Source organism: Miniopterus natalensis, chromosome 3 (genome assembly GCF_054644295.1).
Source record: "Miniopterus natalensis isolate mMinNat1 chromosome 3, mMinNat1.hap1, whole genome shotgun sequence".
Taxonomy (NCBI): Eukaryota; Metazoa; Chordata; class Mammalia; order Chiroptera; family Miniopteridae; genus Miniopterus; species Miniopterus natalensis.
This window is the reverse complement of record NC_142083.1, coordinates 35887067-35907455: the sequence shown is the minus strand read 5'-3', so window position 1 is coordinate 35907455 and position 20389 is coordinate 35887067. Positions and strand designations below refer to the sequence as shown.

The 20389-nt window shown below is 39.6% G+C and overlaps 1 protein-coding gene across 2 annotated transcripts in view; it reads left to right on the top strand.

Moving 5' to 3' along the window:
• Positions 1-433: 433 nt before the first annotated feature.
• Positions 434-20389, top strand: part of MRPS27 (mitochondrial ribosomal protein S27) — a 77291-nt gene continuing 57335 nt past the window's right edge. Inside the window, exons 1-3 of one of the 2 annotated variants that reach the window (XM_016213899.2) lie at positions 434-506; positions 5238-5315; positions 18421-18491. In XM_016213899.2, coding sequence (XP_016069385.2) covers positions 434-506; positions 5238-5315; positions 18421-18491 — 222 coding nt within the window. Of the gene's footprint in view, positions 507-5237; positions 5316-11985; positions 12861-18420; positions 18492-20389 lie in introns of those variants that run through there. The other variant, XM_016213900.2, reaches the window with a different exon arrangement.

The following is a 20389-nucleotide window of genomic DNA, read 5'->3' as shown; positions in this document are numbered from 1 at the left end:
CCCGGCCCGCTGGCCTTTGGATCCCAGGTACAGGGATGTCCACGACACCCAGGGGCCATCGCTGCACCCACACGCGAAGCCGCGCTCGGCTGCTCCGGGCCAGTAGGCAGGTGACAGTGGGGCTGTTATTTCTCCAAAGCGGTGCCCGCTGAGGGGTAAAGGTCCCTTGTGTCCCCCCTCCCCCCTCCTGGCGCGAGGCCGCGGATACCTCCGAGCGCGCAGCGGCAGCAGGTGGAGCCCGAGCCGCCCACCCCGGGATACACCAAGGACCGCAGGGCCCGCGGGACCGCCCGCTCCCCGGGCCGGAGCGCCGCAGCCATGCCGTCTCGGGCCGCGCCAACTGCGGAGCCGGGGGCGGGGCGTCGGCCGGCGCGGGCCCCACCCCTTCCTCTTCCCGCGTCCCCGGGCGCCGTCCTCCGTCGTGCGCTCCAAGATGGCGGCCCCCGTGGTGCGGCGCGCGGTCCTCCTGGCGCGGAGAGGGCCTCTGTCTCCTCTCTCCCTGGCAGGTTGGTGGCTGCTGCCTTCGTGGGGCTGCTCCATTAGGTCCCTGAGGACGGTGTTCCTCGAGTGAAGGGAGCGGTGGGCTTTCAAGAGGAGAGGAAATGCTTCTGAGATCTAGTTGCTGGAGCAGCCACTTGGGGTGTTTGGTGGCGTGGGACGGGGAGGTAGGGGCTGCGACCCATCTCCTTTCGTAAGGTAATAGCGTCTGCCCTTCCAAAGGCCTGAGAGCAGAGAAAGCCCAGGCGCGAGCGCCTCTGCGTGTGCCCTGCTGGGCTTGTGCGTGAGCGTGGTTGTCCTTGCTGGTCCTGAGGAGCCCCCACGCGCCCACCCGGGGTGCGACGGTGGCCTCCCCGCCGAGGTTCCCCGGGAGCGGCGTCCCCGGCCCTCCCGTGTGGCCGGAGCCCCGGACCTCCGTCGGCGGGAGAGTTTTCAGTTACTGGTCTCTGTGCCCGGGGACCTTGGACAGCTTTTGGCTGCTCCTCCTTTTTACAGCTTTCCGCCTGCAGACTGCGTGCTGGTGGTGCTTCTGAAGCGCTTTGGTACCTGGGTGAAGGGCAGCTCGGTCAAAACCGGTTTCACGGATCTGTTAAAAAACGTTTTCTAACATTTTCAGAAGCGAAATCCTGGATTAAAATGCAACAATCACAGTCAGTGTTGCCAATGCCTATTATATCTGCTCTTTCCACCTCCTTTGGCCCCTGTAAAAAATCAACACACACACTCTTGCTCGCACCTCTTTAGGAACAGCATGAAATATGAACGTGAAGTCCCCAGAAGTCTTCTGCGGATTCACTGTTTGGGCAGCTGGTGAAGATATTTAATGCCACACATTAGGTACAGTGGTATGCACACTGGCATCTCGGGAAGAATTAGCTGTTGTAGCTGTTTACAAGCATATTTAGTTATGCTTGATAGTAAAGGTTTCCATTTAAACAAGACCTTAGATTGTCTATTAGGAAGGGTGTTGTGGTTGCTTAGGATGTTTGGGGGCAATCATTCTAACAAGGGAATGGAAATTAGATAAGGGTGACTTGAGAGAATTTCCAGTTAGCATTTTGGTCTTAGTTTGAACTGGTGAACTTGTGGTCAGTTACACACCTGTGCTATTCCATTGTGGTAGCTACTACCTGCATATGGCTATTTGAATTAGTGAAAATTAAATAAAATTTAAAATTCATTTCCTTAGTCACACTAGCTACATTTTAAGTGCTCACTGGACACCTGTGGCTAGTTGCTACCGTATTGGACAGCTCAGAATTGAACATTTCCATCGTTATAGAAAGTTATATTGAGCAAGCACTGGGCTAGACCATAGATGAAAGGAGTCTTGAAATTAGGAAATGGAGACTGTGAGGCAAGTAATATAAATAAGTAGGATAGCGCATTATGGACCACTTGGGATTTGAAAATGCTGATAAGGAGCTTGACTTTTAAGTCATCAAAACATCTTGAACCATTACAAGATAAGAGAAGAAAAATAGTCTACTTTGTACAAACTCATGGCAAATTAATATTTGAAACACTTTGGTGCTTCTATTGATTTTCCATAATTACATCATAATGGAGAAGGGAAACTAAAATGATCAAGAGTGAAAGGAAAATTTATTGAGATGAACCAAAAAGTGACTTCACTATATAAAGAAGCTAGAGGAAGGAAACTTAGTGGGTACCTAATACACAGAGGATGTCAGGCTAGGCACTTGATACCCGATACGCATTCATGGTTTAAAGGCCTGGTATAACTTGCCCACATTTTCATAGCATTTATTAGCAAGGCAAGGATTCAAACATAGACTTTGTGACCCTAAAGCCTGTCTGAGCCCACAATCACACTGCTTTCCTTTGGATGGAAAATGTGCTTGGAGAAATTTGTCCAAAGTCTAGAATAACTATAAAATGAGTAAGCATTTGTAATACTGTAAACAAAAATAAAAATTATAAAAAGTTAAAAAATAAAATAAAATAAAATATGATTACATTAAAATAATAATAATAAAATAAAATGAGTAAGGATATGGATAGAGCCAACTGGTTTTCGCTAAACTGAAATTCTAGTCCTTGGAGGCATCTTTTCAGAATTAAATGGAGAAAATATTTCATTTTATAGTGGATAGTTAAGTTAGGAAATATGGTTGCCTCAAAAGCTGGCTGGCTGAAGGGTAAGCCAGTCAAGAGGAGTTTATATACACTCTTGGGTGGCACATTCAGAGTGGGATTATGTAGGCTAGGGACCTAAACCTGTGAGGCTGATATCATTCTATCCCCTTGCTACTTCCATGTGGTCTTAGAGTCAGTGTAATCATCAATATCACTTCGAAAAGCAGAATCTCTGTTTCTGCTGCAGACCTACTGAATCAGAATCTGCATTTTATCAAGATTTATATGTAAATTAAAGTTTGAGAAGCTGGTCTAGGTTTTCCATTGTGTCATTGTCCACCCAATTTATTGTTCTGTCTGACTTTATAGAAATTTTTTTATTCCAGTGTTAATACACAGACTTCCAACTACTACAGAGATGGAAAGAACTTTAAATGGTGTCATTTATAAAGTATCTCAGGAAGACGAACATCCTGCTTTTAAAGGCTTACAGAAAATGGAATGTCCGTCTGTCTTAAGGTGTAGGATAGAGCCAATCTGTTTTCACTAAACTTTGAAATTCTGGACCCTGGAGGTATCATGAGAATTAAATGGAGAAAATATTTCTTCTTATAGTGGATAGGTAAGTTAGAGATTATGGATGTGCCAAAAACTAACTGGTTGAAGGGTAAGCAGGTTACCAAATCACCCCAAATTTGGTGGCATAAAACAATACAGATTTATTATATTGCAATTCTATAGGTCAAAGGTCCTGACACAGGGTCTTACTATGCTAAAATCAAGGTGTTGAAAGGGATGTGTTCTCTCTGAGGATCTCTATTATAGAATGTGCTTCCGTGCCTTTTCTATCTTTTAAAGACCACCTGCATTCCTTGGCTGATGGTCCCCTTTCTCAACTATTTTCCAAGTGAGCAATGGCAAGTCAAGACCTTATATCACTCCTTATGTCCTTCACGCATCACACTAAGGACCTGACTCCCTCTTCCAGCCATCATCACAATCAATTTAAGACATTTCCACCACTTCAAAACAAAAAATAAAAAACTTATTAACAGTTACTTCCCAGTTTCCCCCAAGCTTTCTTCACTTACCTTCCAAATATAGGCAACCACTAATCTACTTTCTGTCTCTATAGATTTGCCTATTATGGACTTTTCATATAAATGGAATTATATAATATTTGGTCTTTTGTGACTGACTTCCTTTTCACTTAGCATTATATTTTAGATATCCATCAATGTTGTAGCATGTATCAATACTTCATTTCTTTTTTATTGCTAAATATTTTCCCATTGTAAGAATATACCACATTTTATTTATCTCTTCATCAGATGATGGATATTTGCATTGTTTCCACTTTGGAGCTATTGTGAATAATATTGCTATGAACATTGTTATACAAATTTTTGTGTAGATACATGATTTCATTTCTCTTGGGTGTATACCTAAGAGTGGAATTGCTGGGCTGTATGAGAAATTTTCCAAAGTGGCTCCACCATTTTACATTTTCACCTGAAATGTATGAAAGTTCCAGTTTCTCTACGTTTATATCAACCACTGTTATAATCTGTCCTTTTTATTATAGTCATTTTAGTGGGTGTGAAGTGGCATTCAATGTATTTTGCATTTCCCTAATAGCAAATTATACTAAACATCTTTCCATGTACTTGCTGGCCATTTGCATGTATATGTATATGTTTGTGTATGTATATGTGCATACTTTTTCTTTTTTACAAATATAGGGTGTCCCCCCAAAAATGTTTACACACACTTTGAATAATTATAAAGGCAGTCTTTATTAAAATACATTTTATTTTCAAAATTGAGTGTGTATACATTTTGGGGGGACACCCTGTATTTGTTCAAATCCTTTGCCCATTTTCAGTTGGATCATTTGTCTTTTTAATTTTTGAATAATAAGAATTATTTATATATTCAGGATACAAGTCCCTTATCAGATAAATGATTTGTAAATGTTTTCTCTCATTCTGTGAGTTTTCCTTTCACTTTCAGAATAGTGCCCTTTGAAACACAAAAGGGTTTAATTTGAGCTCATTTACTGAGCACTGCCACATGCCAGTCATTGTGCCAGGTTCTGGGAACACAGTTATGCCATCTTGTGGTTACCTCAAGTTTGGCTTATTAGGTTTCTCTTATTTACCACTAGGGTGCTGGTTTACTGAGTAAGATATTATTGTTTGCTTTATGTGAAATAAGGGAAAATAAGCTGATCTAAGTCAGATGGAAATGTTTTGAGGACCAACTATGAAGCATTCAATTAATGAGCTAAGCAACAGTTCAGCAAATGTTTCCAGTTCCAAGGGGTTCTAAGGCTTGCCTAGGCTATAATTTAGTGCAAACAAATGGCTCCCAGTCCTAAAGTTATAGGAACAGAATTACCAGCATTTTTACCCATAACATTATAAAAATTTTCAGTTTTCTGCATCTTCTACTTGTTAGAAGTTGAATGCATTTTGTTGGTAACTGAATTGTTAACTATGCAATGTTGGTTACCATATAATGTTAGAAGCTTTAAATAATCTAGTAAGTTGAACATATTACAAAGATATGTTTAATAAAACAGATCTATAAACTGAACCTGTTGTGAAACCACGAATGTTAATTGTCTTTTTCCCCAGGTAAAAGATATCTGCTTTCTGCAGCATATGTGGATAGCCAAAAATGGGAAGAAAGAGAAAAAGAAGATTGTCACCTAGGTAGGTACCTACGTGTCATTTTCAGTCACTCCATTATGTTTATGATCATATATTCATATGATGTATAAATGAATTGATGCTTTTATGATAATCCAATTCAGGTAAGTACATTTTAGGTCTTAAAAAGAATTAGACTTTTGTTTCACACATGGCAAAATCGTTTTTGCTCTCCTGCTATTTCTTTTTTGCCTTGATGAGTAGTTCTAAATTATGTATCCAATTCTTTCTTTCTTATTTGTGTCCATTTTTAATGTATAGTTAGTTGCCCTGTTGCCATCTCTGTTTTACATTATCTGCAAAGAAAAATGTATTTTATACTTTCATCTTTTTTTATCGTCATTTCTTAACTGGTGGTCTTCAGAAAGCTTTTTGACTCTATTTCATTGCCAGGTGATAGATTTGAAAGTAGTGTTATAATCTCATGTAAACAATTTAAGGAAAATAGTTGGCTAACATCTTAAGCAGTAGCCTCCTAATCATAGGCTCCTGTTCCCTATGTTATATTACACAGATAGCAGCCTTTCTTTTATAAAATAACAAGACCTAAAGAAATCACCCTATAAGCATTTTATAGAAATGTACATGCTACATATATGTAATATATTTTATATATAGCATCACTGTGATCAAGTCAGACAATTGGTGATAGTTTTATGGGACTAACATAATTTTTGGATCAATTCTGGTGCTGATCTAATATTTTCCCCCAGATTTCCTTCTCTGCTTTTTTTTGGCTTATGTTAAATAAGAAGAAAGTCCCCTATGTTTATGGATTCTTCCCATAACTTGGTGGGGGAGTGGGTCGGATTCTTCTATAGCTATACCAGCTACCTTGGAGAGCAGAGCTGGTTTGTGAGACCTGGAATTGAATATATGGGCAGGAGCCAGCCAAAACAGAGCTGTGGAGAATCTGAAGATTAGTAACTACATGTTTGCACTGAAATGTAGAATTACTGATAGAAATGCAGAGGGATACAGGTGTGGTGTGCTAACAAAGTCAAACACTATTTGGTATTATCATGGTATTGTCATAGGTGACACAGTTTTACTCACAAAGTGGTGAACAACTCTTGGTAAAGTTCTGAACAAATCAAAGTACTGTCTTTCCTCAGTTTGCCTAGTAGTTGCATTTATGGAAAATTCAGCTCATTTTCAAATTATGCCCCCCCCCAAAGTACTTTGTTTTTATATGTAAAATTGAGTTAGTTTTGTTCATTGTAAACAGGTATTTTTAAAATAGTGTGAATGTCTGCCATGTCATACATGGCATGATACATGGACCAAATACATGGAAATAATTTGAAATTTACAAAAAATTACCAGAATAATACAAAGAGCATCTGATACCCTTAGCCCAGATTTATGTATTATCACCATTTTGACCCATTTGTTTTTGCTTTCTCATTCTCTGTATGCACACTTTTTTTTTTACCTTTTGAGAGGTTGTGTTTTGTTTTTGTTTTTTTCATATATTACATCTCTTTATCCTGAATGCTTTAGTGTATATTAGCTGACATTTTTAAAGCAACCAGTCCCTTTTTTTAATAGGATATTCTTCTTTTTGGGTTTGTCTGAGATTTCCTCATGATTAAAGATATGCTTTCCCATTCAGAATATTGTCAGTGGTGTTTTTGTCTTTCTCGGGGCACATCTAGAGATACCTGTTGTCAACCTGCCTTCACTGGCAATGTTAACTTTGGTCACCTAGTTGGGTGTGTCTGATTTCCCCACTGGAGAGTTACTGTTTTTCTTCCTTATGACTAATAGCCAGTCTGTGGAGCAATATTTTAATATGCAAATATCCTGTTTATCAAAAGTTTCCCCCGGGATTTGGCATCCATTGAGGCATCTTGCCTGAGTCAGTCTTTACTATGACAGTTGCAAAATGGTGGTTTTTCTAGCTCCATTAATACTTCCACATTTACTAGTTAGTTCTCAGTATTCTGTTGTAAGCAAGAGCCCTCCCTTCCCTCCCATTTCTTTCTTTGAACTATATTTTTCTGTTCATTATCAATATGGTCTTCTGGATTGTGTATTTCTCTTGTTTTTCTTTTAATGATTCATTATCATCCTTAATTATTTGGGTGATCATATTGTCCCAGATTCCCAGATTTGGCCCTTTCAAGCTGACTCTCAGTTTCCCAGGCTCATCTTGTACCTTTCCTGATTTAGCCCTGGAATCAACTGTTTCTTTAAGGAATCCTGGTTCCTTTTAGTGGGACTATTAGAAGCCAAGATCTGTGTACTAGATGTCTTCTTGTCACTGTAGTTTTTGCTTCTTGGCCCATTCAGTGGACAGAGCTAGGAAAATATGTATACATATACACATAAACATACAGATGTGCACATCCATGCATATATGCATACATGTACATAGTTTACAAATAATGAGTTTATACTGAAACCTCCAATTCCAGTGCATCCACACAGGTTTCTTCCATGCCTTTCTCTAGTCTATATTTGTATCTCTTTTCCATGCTGAAATCTCTGGCTGTCAATAGGGACGATGTTTTGATGTGTTGGGTAGTCTCGGCATTGCAGGTTATCTAATTTTCCTTTCTTCTGCCCAGTAAGGGCCAGTAATGCCCTGCTGTCATTCTGACAGTAAAAAAAACACCCCCATATGTTCTAATATGCCCTCTAAGGCCAATAATATTCCTTTTGGAAACCACTGTTGTGATGATGAAACTTACATGGACTCAGTTATATTGCAAAGCTTGTTCTGATGTCCTGTATATGAATAAAAGAAAAGTGCTGTGGAAGTACAGAGAAGAGAACGTAGCATTTCAGGAAAGCTACTGTTAGCACCTTCTTAGGTATGAAGGGAAGATTAGTTTATGGACCATTATATTTGGTATGGGGTAGAGTCAGCTGTCTGTTATTCCGAGACAAACCATGGAGTCCCTAGTAAGCAAAGGCTGTTTGCCAAAGAATGAACATAATCTGCAACAAATAAATATATGGGGGTAACTGTCTCCTTGTCTGTTGAGATTAGTGTACTTGGAAAAGCAGTACCAGCTACCGTTTACTGAATGCTGTCTGGCAGAGGTCATCCTCTGTGCATCCTGAATCATGCCCAGTCATAGATTCTCCCTCGCCCTGTGTTCTTACTCTGGGTTGCGCAGCGGTGCGGAGGGGACTGACTTGGAAGACAGGCCTCTGGGCGTGAGCCGGCTCCGCCAGCTTCCTGCGCTGAATGACTTCGCTCCGCCCTGGACCTGTAAACGAGGGCTGATGGGCTCGCCGGCCTCCGCCAGTCCCCTGGCACACTCCAGAAATGTGCGGAACGAACAAGTCCCTAGGCCCCTTGATTTTACCTCTCTGTAAAACGTGGGAGGTGAGTCAGGTTTGAAACTCAAGCTGCTTGGAAGGGAAAGAGGCTCTTTGAGACGGTATTTTTTTCCTTACTGTGTAATAGAATGTGGCTGAAACAAACATTCGCTTCTCCGTGCTATTCCTCCATGTTTTCCCTATGAGTGTGTGGGCGGGATACTGGCCCTGAGAAGGAAGGGAGCGCAGTCCGGCGCCGCTAGTGCGGCCCGCGGCCGGTCGGGTAGCAGGGGCAGCGCAGCCTCTCCGGAGCGGCACGGCAGGGAGGCCGTCTGGCCTGAACCTGCCCAGTAGTCTGCGGTCCTTCCGGGAGCCTCCGGTACCCACGAGTCCGCCTCAAGCCTGTGGAGTGTTGTGATTGGGCGCGGTGATCCGGGGCGGGCTCGCTGATTGGGGGAGCGCTCGCTGATTGGGGGAGCGAGGAGGGAAGCTGTGCAGCCTTCACTCCGCGCGTCCCCATTGGAGGGCGATGGGGGGAGGGGCTTGGCGGAGAGGGAAGAGGGGCGGGTCTAAGGCCCGTCTCCTTTCTCCAGTGGTTTCGTCTCCCGCTGAGCGTTGTCGGGGGGAGACGCTCTGGTTCTCCGTAGTCGGGTGCGGCTCCGGGGCCTCCTCGCCTGTCTCCCTAGTGCTAGAAGCCCTGCGGGAGAGCGGTGGCATGGGCCCGGCTCGCAGTTCGGGGTTGGTTATTGCCGTGGGGGTCGTGAGCACCGGTTCCATTTAGCAGTGTACAGCGCCTCAGCCAGCCGCGCGGGCCCCAGATAAGTCAGAAAACCGCCTTGGTTCACTGCCGGCCGAGTGCCGGGTCTGCGCAAGGCCCTCGCACGCACCAGGCCCCTACCGCTCAGCACCCGCCGAGGCGGCTGGCCCCGCCCTCAGAGATGAGGAAGCGGCGCTGCTCACGCTGGCCGAGGGCGCTGCGTCACTGCGTCGCCTTTCCGCTCGGGAACGGCTTTCTCAGGGAGCGCTGCAGTACCTGCAATTCTACGGCAGAGGCTTCCCTTGCACTGAAACAGTGAATTTCTTGCTTTTAAAAATACCTTTGATTACCGTGTACACAAGTCGTAATGTATAGATTGGTGAGTTGTCACAGCGAACAAACCTGTGTAGGACAGAACATTCCTACCACTCCAGAAGCCCTTATTGCAGCTCCCGTTCCCCTCTTCACAGGTAACCATTATCCTGACTTCTAACACCATCGTTAGTTTTTTTTAAATGTTTTTAATGGCAAATCTAAAACATATATAAGGAATCATCATCTGGCTTCAACAGTTACCAGCCGTGGCCAATCTTTACTTCATCTCTACTTCTCATTCCCTTTACCTGAGCCTCTGGATTATTTTGAGGCAAATCCCAGGTAGTATGGGATTAGCTATAAATATTAATATCAGCCATAAATATTTCATTTATACCTCTAAAAGAGAAGGTTATTTTTAATACCATTATCACACCTAAAATAATAATTGTTTAAATATGAAATATCCAGTCAATCTACACATTTCTGATACTCTTATTAATTTCTTTAATCGTTTGTTTTAAACAGAATGCACATAGGTCTGTACAATGCAGTTGGCTTTGTTGCCCCCCTTTCTCTTCTTTAAAATCTTTTTTTATAGAAATGTACAAAAGTAGACAATAGTATAATGAGCCATGTACTGTCACCCAGCTTCAACAGTTATCAATTCCCTGTCAGTCTTGTTTCATTGATCATCTACCATACCACCAGATTACTTTCTAACGAATCCTTGTTATCAGATCATTTCATACGTATTTTGATATGTACCTCTAAAAAATAAGGATTTAAAAAAAAATAACTATAGAGTTTCCCACATTCTGAATTTGCTGTTTTACCCTTATGGTGGTTTTAACATGTCCCTCTACCTTCCCTATGCCCTATAAAACTGGCAGTTAGAAATGGAAGCTTGATTAGATTCAGGATCTTTCTGTTTTTATTATTTGGGTTTTTTTGGCATGAATACTTAATAAGAAGTGTTGTTTACTTTTGTCAGGAGACACTGCATTTGGTTGTCCCTCTGTGATGTTAAGGGCCATTCATGATCATTGCTTAAGTCCATTATTTCATTAGGAGCTGCAAAATGTTGCTATTACAGCTCTATCATTTCCTCCTCATTTATTACCGAGAAAATTTTTGTAAAAGAATTTCCTTTCATCAACAGTTTAGTTATTCTCAGATATAGTTTGTGTGGAAGAAAGAGTTTTCAATAATGAGTTGATCCCTTACTGTCCTCCAGAGATGATCTGTGAGATTTGCTTTTTTTAATGTCCTTCTGAATTCATGGACTTAAGCATTCCAAGCATTTTATTCCATTGCAGTTGATATTTTTATCGAAAGGGCTTAGTTCTCCAACTTAGGAGTTCTTGGGCTTTCCAACTGAAGTCAGTTGATTTCCGTTTTAGACTATGTACTGAGCTTCCTTTTGGTTAAAATAAACAAAGCATTGCCTCTGAGTCCCTCTACTAACTGGGCAGATCTGCTGGGGAGGTATAGGATAAAAGTTATTAACATTAGCCAGTTAGCAGCTATTGAATTACAGACTAGGACCCACAGTGAATGGGATTTAGGAGAAAACCATTTTGGGGACCTGGTTATGGTGCAGATAGGAGGGCAGGCCTGATGGGGAAGCTCTCTGGGTTCTGTGAGAGGAAGTTTGCGTGGGTCACCCTGCTAGTGACAAGAGCCCAGGTGACTTGAACTGAATTGAATGCCTGAGCCCTACTAACTTAAATGTTTTATTTCTGATTTTTCAGTTTATAAGTAATCATAAAGTAAGGGACACCTTTTGGTTTTGGTTACTGGTTTTTTGTGTTTTTTTAAATTTATTTATTTATTTATGAACTCCCTTTCCAAATCCAACTGTACCATTGACACAGTTGCATTCAGTTCAAAACTGGACACTGTGGTCATCTCTTACTGACAATTCTTTCATTAGCTAAGGTTTAGTTTTGCTATGTCATTTCAGCTATGGAGACCTTTGGCTTGGCGCAGTAATTTTTCAAATCCTGCTCTTGAAGCCTGATGGAGATTTTATGAAGCCTGCTTTCTTAACTTTTCAGTTCCATATTTGCACCTCTGTGACATCTATTCATTTACCAGGTCTCGTATTTACCATCTGCTGGCTGTTCTAGAGATGGCCTGACTTGTGCACATCTCCTCCTTCAGTCTCATTTTCTAAGTATGTATGTATACAAAGCTTGCCTTCACATTTTTTTTTTTTTTTTGGAACTATTTGTTTTAAAGTTTCTGGTAACATAGAGACAAGTAGATAGATGTTAATCTAAATATCTATATTTAAAATGGCTCTTAGGTTAGTTTTTCCTACTTCCTTCTATTACTTCTGTACATATTACATGTTATCTGTCCTTGTTTTTCTTTTTAAATATGGGAAACAAAAACACAGTTTCAGCCTGTGTTTTCCAGATCACTTCTTTTAGGAAGTACAACAATAATAAACTGCACAAGTGGTCCTAATTCCAGAAGAAGCTTAATGTTGATCGAATGGATAACAATGATGTACAGTTACATAGAAATGAAAAACTGAAACCATCCAATAGTTTCTTACCTAAAGCTCCCAGGATTCAATAGAGGATCCATCTTTGCTTCGGTGACCTTCCTCATCATGACTTTGACCTAAAGAACACCTTCTTTTATAAGAGGCTCCCTTCATCACATCTCTACTACAGAATTTGTGATCATTAAGGAGATTGCCATTTCTTTCCTGAGAATTTTATATACTCTGAAGCTGTGTTATTTTGGTGCACTCCAGGTTAAAATTATCTTCCTGGAAAAATGAAATTTTTTCACCATTATATAATGACCCACATAATGTGTAAAAAAATGCTTTTACCTTTAAGTCTATACAGTCTGATATTAATGCAGCTACACCAATTTTCTTTTTGGCTACTGTTTGCCTAGTATTTTTTCATACATTCACTTTCAACTCTTCTGTGTTCATGTGACTTATATAGCTAGATTTTGTATTTTTAACTAACCTGACAATTGTTGTCTTTTTAAACTAGAAAGTGCAGTGTATTTACATTGTCATAATTACTGATATATTTGGATTTATTTCTGTCATATTTTGTGATTTCTCTCTTCTTTCTTATATTCTTTTGGATTGATTACCTGTGTTTTTGTTTTTTACATTTCTCGCCTACTGATCTAGAAATGGTATCCCCAGTTTCTACTCTTTTAGGATGGTAGGTTCTGCCATTTTTAAATATACATCTTTTAGATAGTTGCTCTATAACTTCTAACATGCATATTTTACTTAAAATCTAATGTTAATCACACTCTGTGTCCTTCAGTCTAGTCACACACACACACCCCCAGACATGTTATTGACTAATGTTAAAGTTTTATCCTTTAAAACACACACACACAAGACGTTATTATTTTGAACAGTCAATTTTCCCTCAGATTTAAGCAATTTTATTTACTTAACATTCTTTCTAGCATCTCAAGTCTTCTTTAAAGGATCATTTTCTATGTTCTAAAAAATACTTCTAAAAAAGTTCCTTTAGTAAGTGTTGCTAATAAATTTTCTCTGTTTTTGTTTGTCTAAAAACATCTTATTTTCCCCTTAATTTTAAAAGATAAGATTACTAGACTTGTAACTCTATATTGAGAGTATTTGCTCCCAGCATTTTATTCTACTGCCTTCTGTTGTTCCTACTCAGAAAACATCCATTAGTGTAGTTGCTTTTCTTTATAAGTAACTTATCTTTTTCCTCTGGCTACTTTTAAATCCCCTTATTCTTCAGCCTCACTGTAGTGTAACATGGTATGGGTGTAATTTTACATAATTTGATTTGAGATTTTATATGTTTCATGGATCTGAAAACTTATATCTTTTAACAGTTCTAAAATTTATTTAGCTATTATCTCATCGTGTATCACCTCTCCCCATTCTCTTTGTTTAACCTCTTTTAGAAATTCAATTAAATGTAGTTTGGGTCTTATTCTACTTTTTGTTCCTCTTTCATACGTTTCATCTTTACCTATCTTTGCTGCATTCTGTGTAATTTCTTTTAGATCTTTCAGTTCACTAATTCTCACCTCACCTGTGTCTAACCTGCTCTTTAATTTTCTCATCAAGTTTCAATTTATTTTTTACAGCTTTGTTGAGTATTATTTACATAAAATAAACTGTACATATTTAAAATGTACAATTTGGTAAGTTTGACATATACATTTGTATATGTCCATGAAATCATCACCACAATCTAAATAATGAGCATATGTGTTTCTCTACCACAACCAAGCTTTCTCCTAGACCCTTGTAATCCTCCTCTCCTGCCTCTTCCTCCCACCCTCCCAGGTTCTTAGACAAACACTGATATGCTTTCGGTCATTATAAATTAGTTTGCATTTTCTAGAATTTTATGAAGTAAAACCAGCTCTTTAAACCACTTTAAACAAAATTATCAGGTTGGCATATCTTATATAACATAGGAAGTGTGAATTAGGGACTCAAAGGTGTGAGGGCTGACTTTGTAGTTTAGAATCCTCAGGGTACACATCCCTGCTGTTTATCTTTGCAGGGTGCATTATTTTCTAATTCACCTTTTCGCTACAAGTATAGCCTTAGGTGGTCCTGGCTTTACCTGAGGATCTCTGAACCAGTTTGTCATCTTATAAAGGCCTTGATTTTTATCCTCTCTTCCCCTATAAGCCATTATAACCAAAGCTCTGTGTCACTGGGGACCTGCAGGTGCTCTCAGGTGACTGCTACCATTGGTGCTCCCTTAAACAAGCAAGGTTTGTGCTCCCATCTTGCTGTTGGCAATGACATTTACCTTCCTGAAAGCTCAGTTATATATGTTTTTTTTTGTTTTGTTTTTTAATATATCTTTCTTGATTTCAGAGAGAGGAAGGGAGAGGGAGAGAGAGATAGAAACATCAGTGATGTGAGAGTCATTGATCGGCTGCCTCCTGCACCCCCCCGACGGGATCGAGCCCGCAACCTGGGCATGTGCCCTGACCAGGAATTGAACCGTGATCTCCTGGATCCTAGGTCAGTGCTTGCTCAACTGCTAAGCCATGCCTGGCTGGGCCATATATGTTTTTAATAACAGCTTTATTGATATTTACTCACATACCATAAAATACACCCCTTTAATGGTTTTAGTACATTCACAGAGTTGTGCAACCAAGCTCAGTCATATTTGAAAAAATTTTAGAAATATTTTAAGTGTTTTTATAGTAGGAGGAATATTTTGATGAATATTTAGCCCTATTCCAGAAACAAAATTCAGTTTAATATAGTCTTCAAGCTTAGGAGGAACACCCAAGACTTAGTTTGTGTCCCACCCCCCATGGTAGTTTTCAAATATAACCCACTCTAGACTTGAGAAGCTGCATCGCAATCTCCTGGGGCTTTGTCTAAAATTTTGTATTCCTCTGATCTCACCTCAAACCTACAGAATTAGAAATGCTCTCTAGATGTGAGGTTAGGAATCTGAAGTTTTAAAGCCCTTCAGATGATTCAAATCTTCAACCAAGTTTATGAACCATTACACTCCTATATTTGGAGTAGTGTAGGGTCTCAATATGTATGTCCTTAAATCAACAGGATTATTGTTTTCTTCAAACAAGAAGGACATTTTTATACTAGTTTACATGTCATTTACTTCCACATTATCTGTACAGCTTTAAGTTTTGTTAAATAATTTTTCAGAACCATTTTCCATACAGTCTTTGTTATATATATTCCTGAGGAGCCGAGTGACAGGCAAGAAAGCATCTTTAACACATCCCTTTGAACAAAATCTGAGCATCTGCTGGCCCTTCAGTGACACATGAAGCGTGATTTTGACTGTTGGAGCCCACAGTCCAGAAGCCTGTGGTGCTGGCCCTCTGCAGGCCGCAGCTGGCCCAGCTTTCCTGGCCATCCCTGCTCCGTGCAGTTTTCTGCCTCATTCATCATGCCAATGCTATCTTATGAGGTGATTGGTCACATATTATATTTAGCAGCAAACCTTTCTCTACTTGCAGTATGCAAATGTTATTCATCAGATGCTGGGCCTGCAGCTGTTGCCCTTTTTGAGGCCCCAGCCGATTTCACTTGGCTAAAGATGTCTTGATGTGAAGGATTAGAATGGAATCTTGAGTTACCACGCAGCCTAATCCATTGTTTAGTTCCACATTGTGCACTCAGTGAAATCCACAAGGAAATGGAGGCCATTTAGTTAGGCCAGTATATCCTGATCCTGCTGTTTTAAAGTTAACATTTAAATTTTGAGTAAAGGTAGGTAATTCTTTATAATGCCTATCATCTCAACATAAGGGCCTCTGTTATGAAGGGATTATAAAGATTTGGTATAATGGGAGTGCTATTTAATATCATTCTGCGAGCAGAGAAATTCAACAATATTAATTTGCCTTAGTGTGAAGAGGTTTTAGGAACATCTTTTTTTTGCGGGGGGGGGGTCTACCATTCTTTAATCTCCTGGTGTCAATCCCTTTAAGATAGTCATAAGAAAAGCTAATTACTTTTACATATTAGGTTTACCCTGAAACCTGATTTGCAAAGTTGCTTTTCCCCAATAGCTACTGAATCATTGAGACCATTACCTCCAGGAAGGAAGAGAGGAAAAAGTGGTTACATGCACTGCAATAGGTCTTCAACAGATACTTGTCAGTTGATTACCTCTGTATCCTTATTACTTGATACTGATTTCTTCCAGTAGGGAGGAAAAAAAACCAAACTTGGAAATCCAGTTCTGTATTTTTCCTTCCTCCCTCCCATCCTTTTCCCCTTCCCTCCCTCTCTCTCTTTCTTTTATTCATTTCTGTAGCTACTTATTGAGTGCCTTTTATGGAACTGTTCTAGAGACAGAATTTGTCTATCAGTCTAATTTATCTATGAATTAAGTCCTTGCCTTCATGGATTTTACTTATACTTGTAAAAGAGAGAAAAAAATAACACAAACCAGTTTATGTAGGCATTTGTGAGTCATAGGAAATATTTTGGATTTTATTCTGAGTGTGATAGGATGCTGTTAGCTTGTTGAAAAAAGAGAATGACACGGTGTGATTTATCTTTTAAGAGGCTGTTTGGAGATTAAATTGTAAGTGTGGGGGCCATAGTTAAGGTGGCTAGTCAGGAGGTGAGAGATATTGGTGGCTTAGCAGTGGTAACGGTGAGAAGTATATATTTATATTTCAAATCTAGAGCCTATAAGATTTGTTGACAGTTGGTTATAGAGTATGAAAAACAGTGGGGTCAAGAATGACACCTAGGTTTTTGGCCTGGGTAAGCGAGCAAATGTATTGGTCAGTTACTGAGTTGGGAGAGGCTTGGGGGAAAGCAGGTTTGGAGCAGAGGGCTGGAGAATGAAGATGACATATCATGTTTAGATACCTATTAGACACTCAGGTGGAGCTGTCACCTTTGCAGTTGGAAATACAAGTCTGTAGTTACAGGCAGGAGTCACGGTAAGCATGTAAGTGTGGAGTCAGTAATCTGTAAATGATGATTACGGCTGTCAGAGAGAGTGTGTGTGGTGAAGAGAAGAGTCTGCTGTTCAGACTTAGGGTATGCTAACATTTAGGCACCAAGAAGAGGCAGCGATCCTGCAAAGGAACCCGAGAGAGAGAAAAGAGTATTTCATGAAGGTCAACTATTAAATGCTCATGAGCAGTTGGGTAAGAAGGTGAGGATGAAGAGTTAACCACTGGATTTAACAATGTGAGGTGGTCACTGGTGTTAGTGGAATGATGGAAACCAAAGTCTCATTTGAGAGACTTCAAGTGAGAGTGGAACTAAGGAAGTAGTCACAGTTGTATCAGGTATGACTCTTCAGAGTTGTCTTCCTGCTGAGGGGAGCAGAACAAAGGAGAAGTAGCGGGAAGGAGATAGGAGGTCAAGGGAGGTTTTTGTTTTGTTTGTTTAATGAAGTTTATCTTTTGTAAAAAAAAAAAAAAAAGAAGAAGAAGAAGGCAGAATATATGGGCCCAGATGCTGGGAGCCTAGTAGACTTGATGGTGGGAGGGTGAAGTTCTCTTGATTGCTTCTGTTGTATCCTCAGAGAAATAAGACAAAATCAGGATCTGAGAGTGAGGGGGGTAGGGGAAAGAACATGTTATAAGTTTGAGAAGCAATGAGGAGGGAGATTTATCAACTTGGAGATTTATGTTGCCTAGGATTTCAGATCTTTTTAGACTCTGAGATAACTGTAATCTCAGGAATACCAAGTATCCATGTGGATGTTCTACTAAAAGAAGCCGAGGAGGAATAGTTCTGGCTGAAAATCATTACTTATAGCCAGGATGGCTTCTCTGATTTGTTCAAGGAGTATATAAAAGTCATTTGATAAATTCCAATTAAAACAATTTTTGAATAGCTAATATATTTTCCTGGTTCAAAATGCAAAAGGAATAAATGTAAACAGTGAAGAGTCTTCTTCCCTTGGCCCCTGACCATCTAATTCCTTTCCCTAGAGTCTGTCAATAAAACACTTTCTTCTGCCTCCTTCCAGAGATACTTTATTGATGCATTTTTAAAAAACTAAATATATGCTAGCATTTTTTAAATAATCCTTACTGCAATTAAATAACTCATTTTTAAATGCTATTAATATTTTTTATCCACTATAATTTATACAAAACAAATTTCCAAAAAGAGCAAGAAAGTGCATCTGTTTCGATACTGGTTTCATAATGATGGCAGCCATCTGGCAGGGATTGTATCTGTTAGGTTTTCCATAAGAAGTATGTATATTTAACAAGGTTCTTTTTTCTTCTTTGTCTTTACAGCTGATCTAGCATCATTAATGGATAAAACATATGAAAAAAAGTTGCCTGTTAGTTCTTTAACAATATCACGGGTAAGAAAACTTAAATTTATATCTATTTTCAAAGAAGAAGGTGGAAGAAAACAAGAAGAGCTCTTCATATAGATGAGGCTGTGTAAATGAAGAACATCTTTCATAGGAAATGTTTTCCAGAGTATGGTGTGTTTCTGTAGTTACTGGTAGATATTTTATGGTGAAGAAGCAATTTCTTTGACTGAAATAAAAGCTAATAAATTTATCAGATTCTGATATCAGTGATCATTGTTATGTATCTGATTTATTTTATTTTTCCAGGATATGATGTTCTGTTATATAATATCATGATTTTTTTTTTCGTTGATACACCCTTCAGAGGAATAGTATTTAGTTGTTAGTATTGGAAGTATTTTTGGTGGTTGAGAAAGTCTGTAGAAGAATATATATTAACATTGATGATAAACTGCTGCAGAGCAATGGAGGAGAGAATAATATTAGGCTAGAATCAGGAATAGTAATTGTTAGTAACCACTACTGAGTACCTGCTATGCCGCCTGTTGTACTAGTTTCTTAACATACATTACGTACACTGTAACATATTCTTACAGTGGCCATAGGAGATAAACATTATTATTTCTGTTTTACATGCAAGACTCAGAATGGTTGATACATTTCTCAAGTCCACACAGGTCATAAATAGAAAAATTGGGCTTCAAACTCAGTTCTCTGTGACATCTAAGATCTTTTCCCTCAAATAATATCTGATCTTGTCTTTATCATGAATTAACTTTGTAACATTGAACAATTGGGCCCCTCTCATTTTCCTCACTTCCAATATGAGGACAGCAGTATCTTCTCGCAAGGCCGATGCAATGCTAAAATAAGATCTTAGTGGTGAAAGCTCCTGGTAGAAATTAATAGCACCGTAAAATTCAAGGTTATTGTTAAATCTAGAAGAGGAAAAGGGAAGAAACTATCATTTTTAGTCTGAGTTCTTTCTTTCTGTCACTTGATACTGTCCTTTTAGGGGAAGAATTTAGGTCATAACTTAAATTTTATAGACTTGTAAGGTTCAGATTGAAGGGGAACGGAAAGAACATTGGTTCATGATGGATAAAATCTCTGTTGTCTTAATACCTGACATTTGTCTAGGCAGCACTGCAGAATTTTAAAAATTTCACATACATTTTCTCATTGGAGCCACACATCCTCCAAAGCAGGTGCCTTTATTCTATTTATGCAGATGGAGCAACTAAGCTCCAGAGGGGCTATGCCATCTGTTTATGCCACACAGCAAACAATCAGGAGAGCTAGTTCTCCACTCCAGGTCCTGTGTTTGCACCAGATTTTATCTGCCCCTTAATGAGATTCCTAAATTAAACTCCTAAGTCTGAGGCATTTTTAGAAAGTCTCTTTTTACTCTCCTCTCCCTCGTTATGAGGTTTTAATTATATTCACAACATTCCTTACCTTCTACTCCATCTTTTTTGCCTTTGAGTCTCTACTTTAGGATAGAATCTATATCTTTTTTTTTTTTTTTAATATATCTTTATTGATTTCAGAGAGGAAAGGAGAGGGGGAGAGAGAGAGAGAGAGAGAGAAGCATCAATGATGAGAGAGTCATTGATCGGCTGCCTCCTACATGCCCCCGACTGGGGATCAACCCCGCAACCCAGGCATGTGCCCCGATCACCCGGATCCTAGGTCAACACTCAACCCCTGAGCCATGTCCGGCCGGGCAGGGTAGAATCTATCTTAGAGTAGCCTTTCTACTTGCTTATTTGATTTAGAATTGAGCACACTCACAAATTTTATAGTTCTAAAAGAGACTTTGGTGGTTGACTGGTCTATAGCAGAACGTAAGTCAGAGTAAGAAAAATGCTTCCAAGATTGAGTTCTCTAAATTTAGATTTTCATCTCTTGAGACATATTTTTTTAGCCATTAGAGTTTTCAA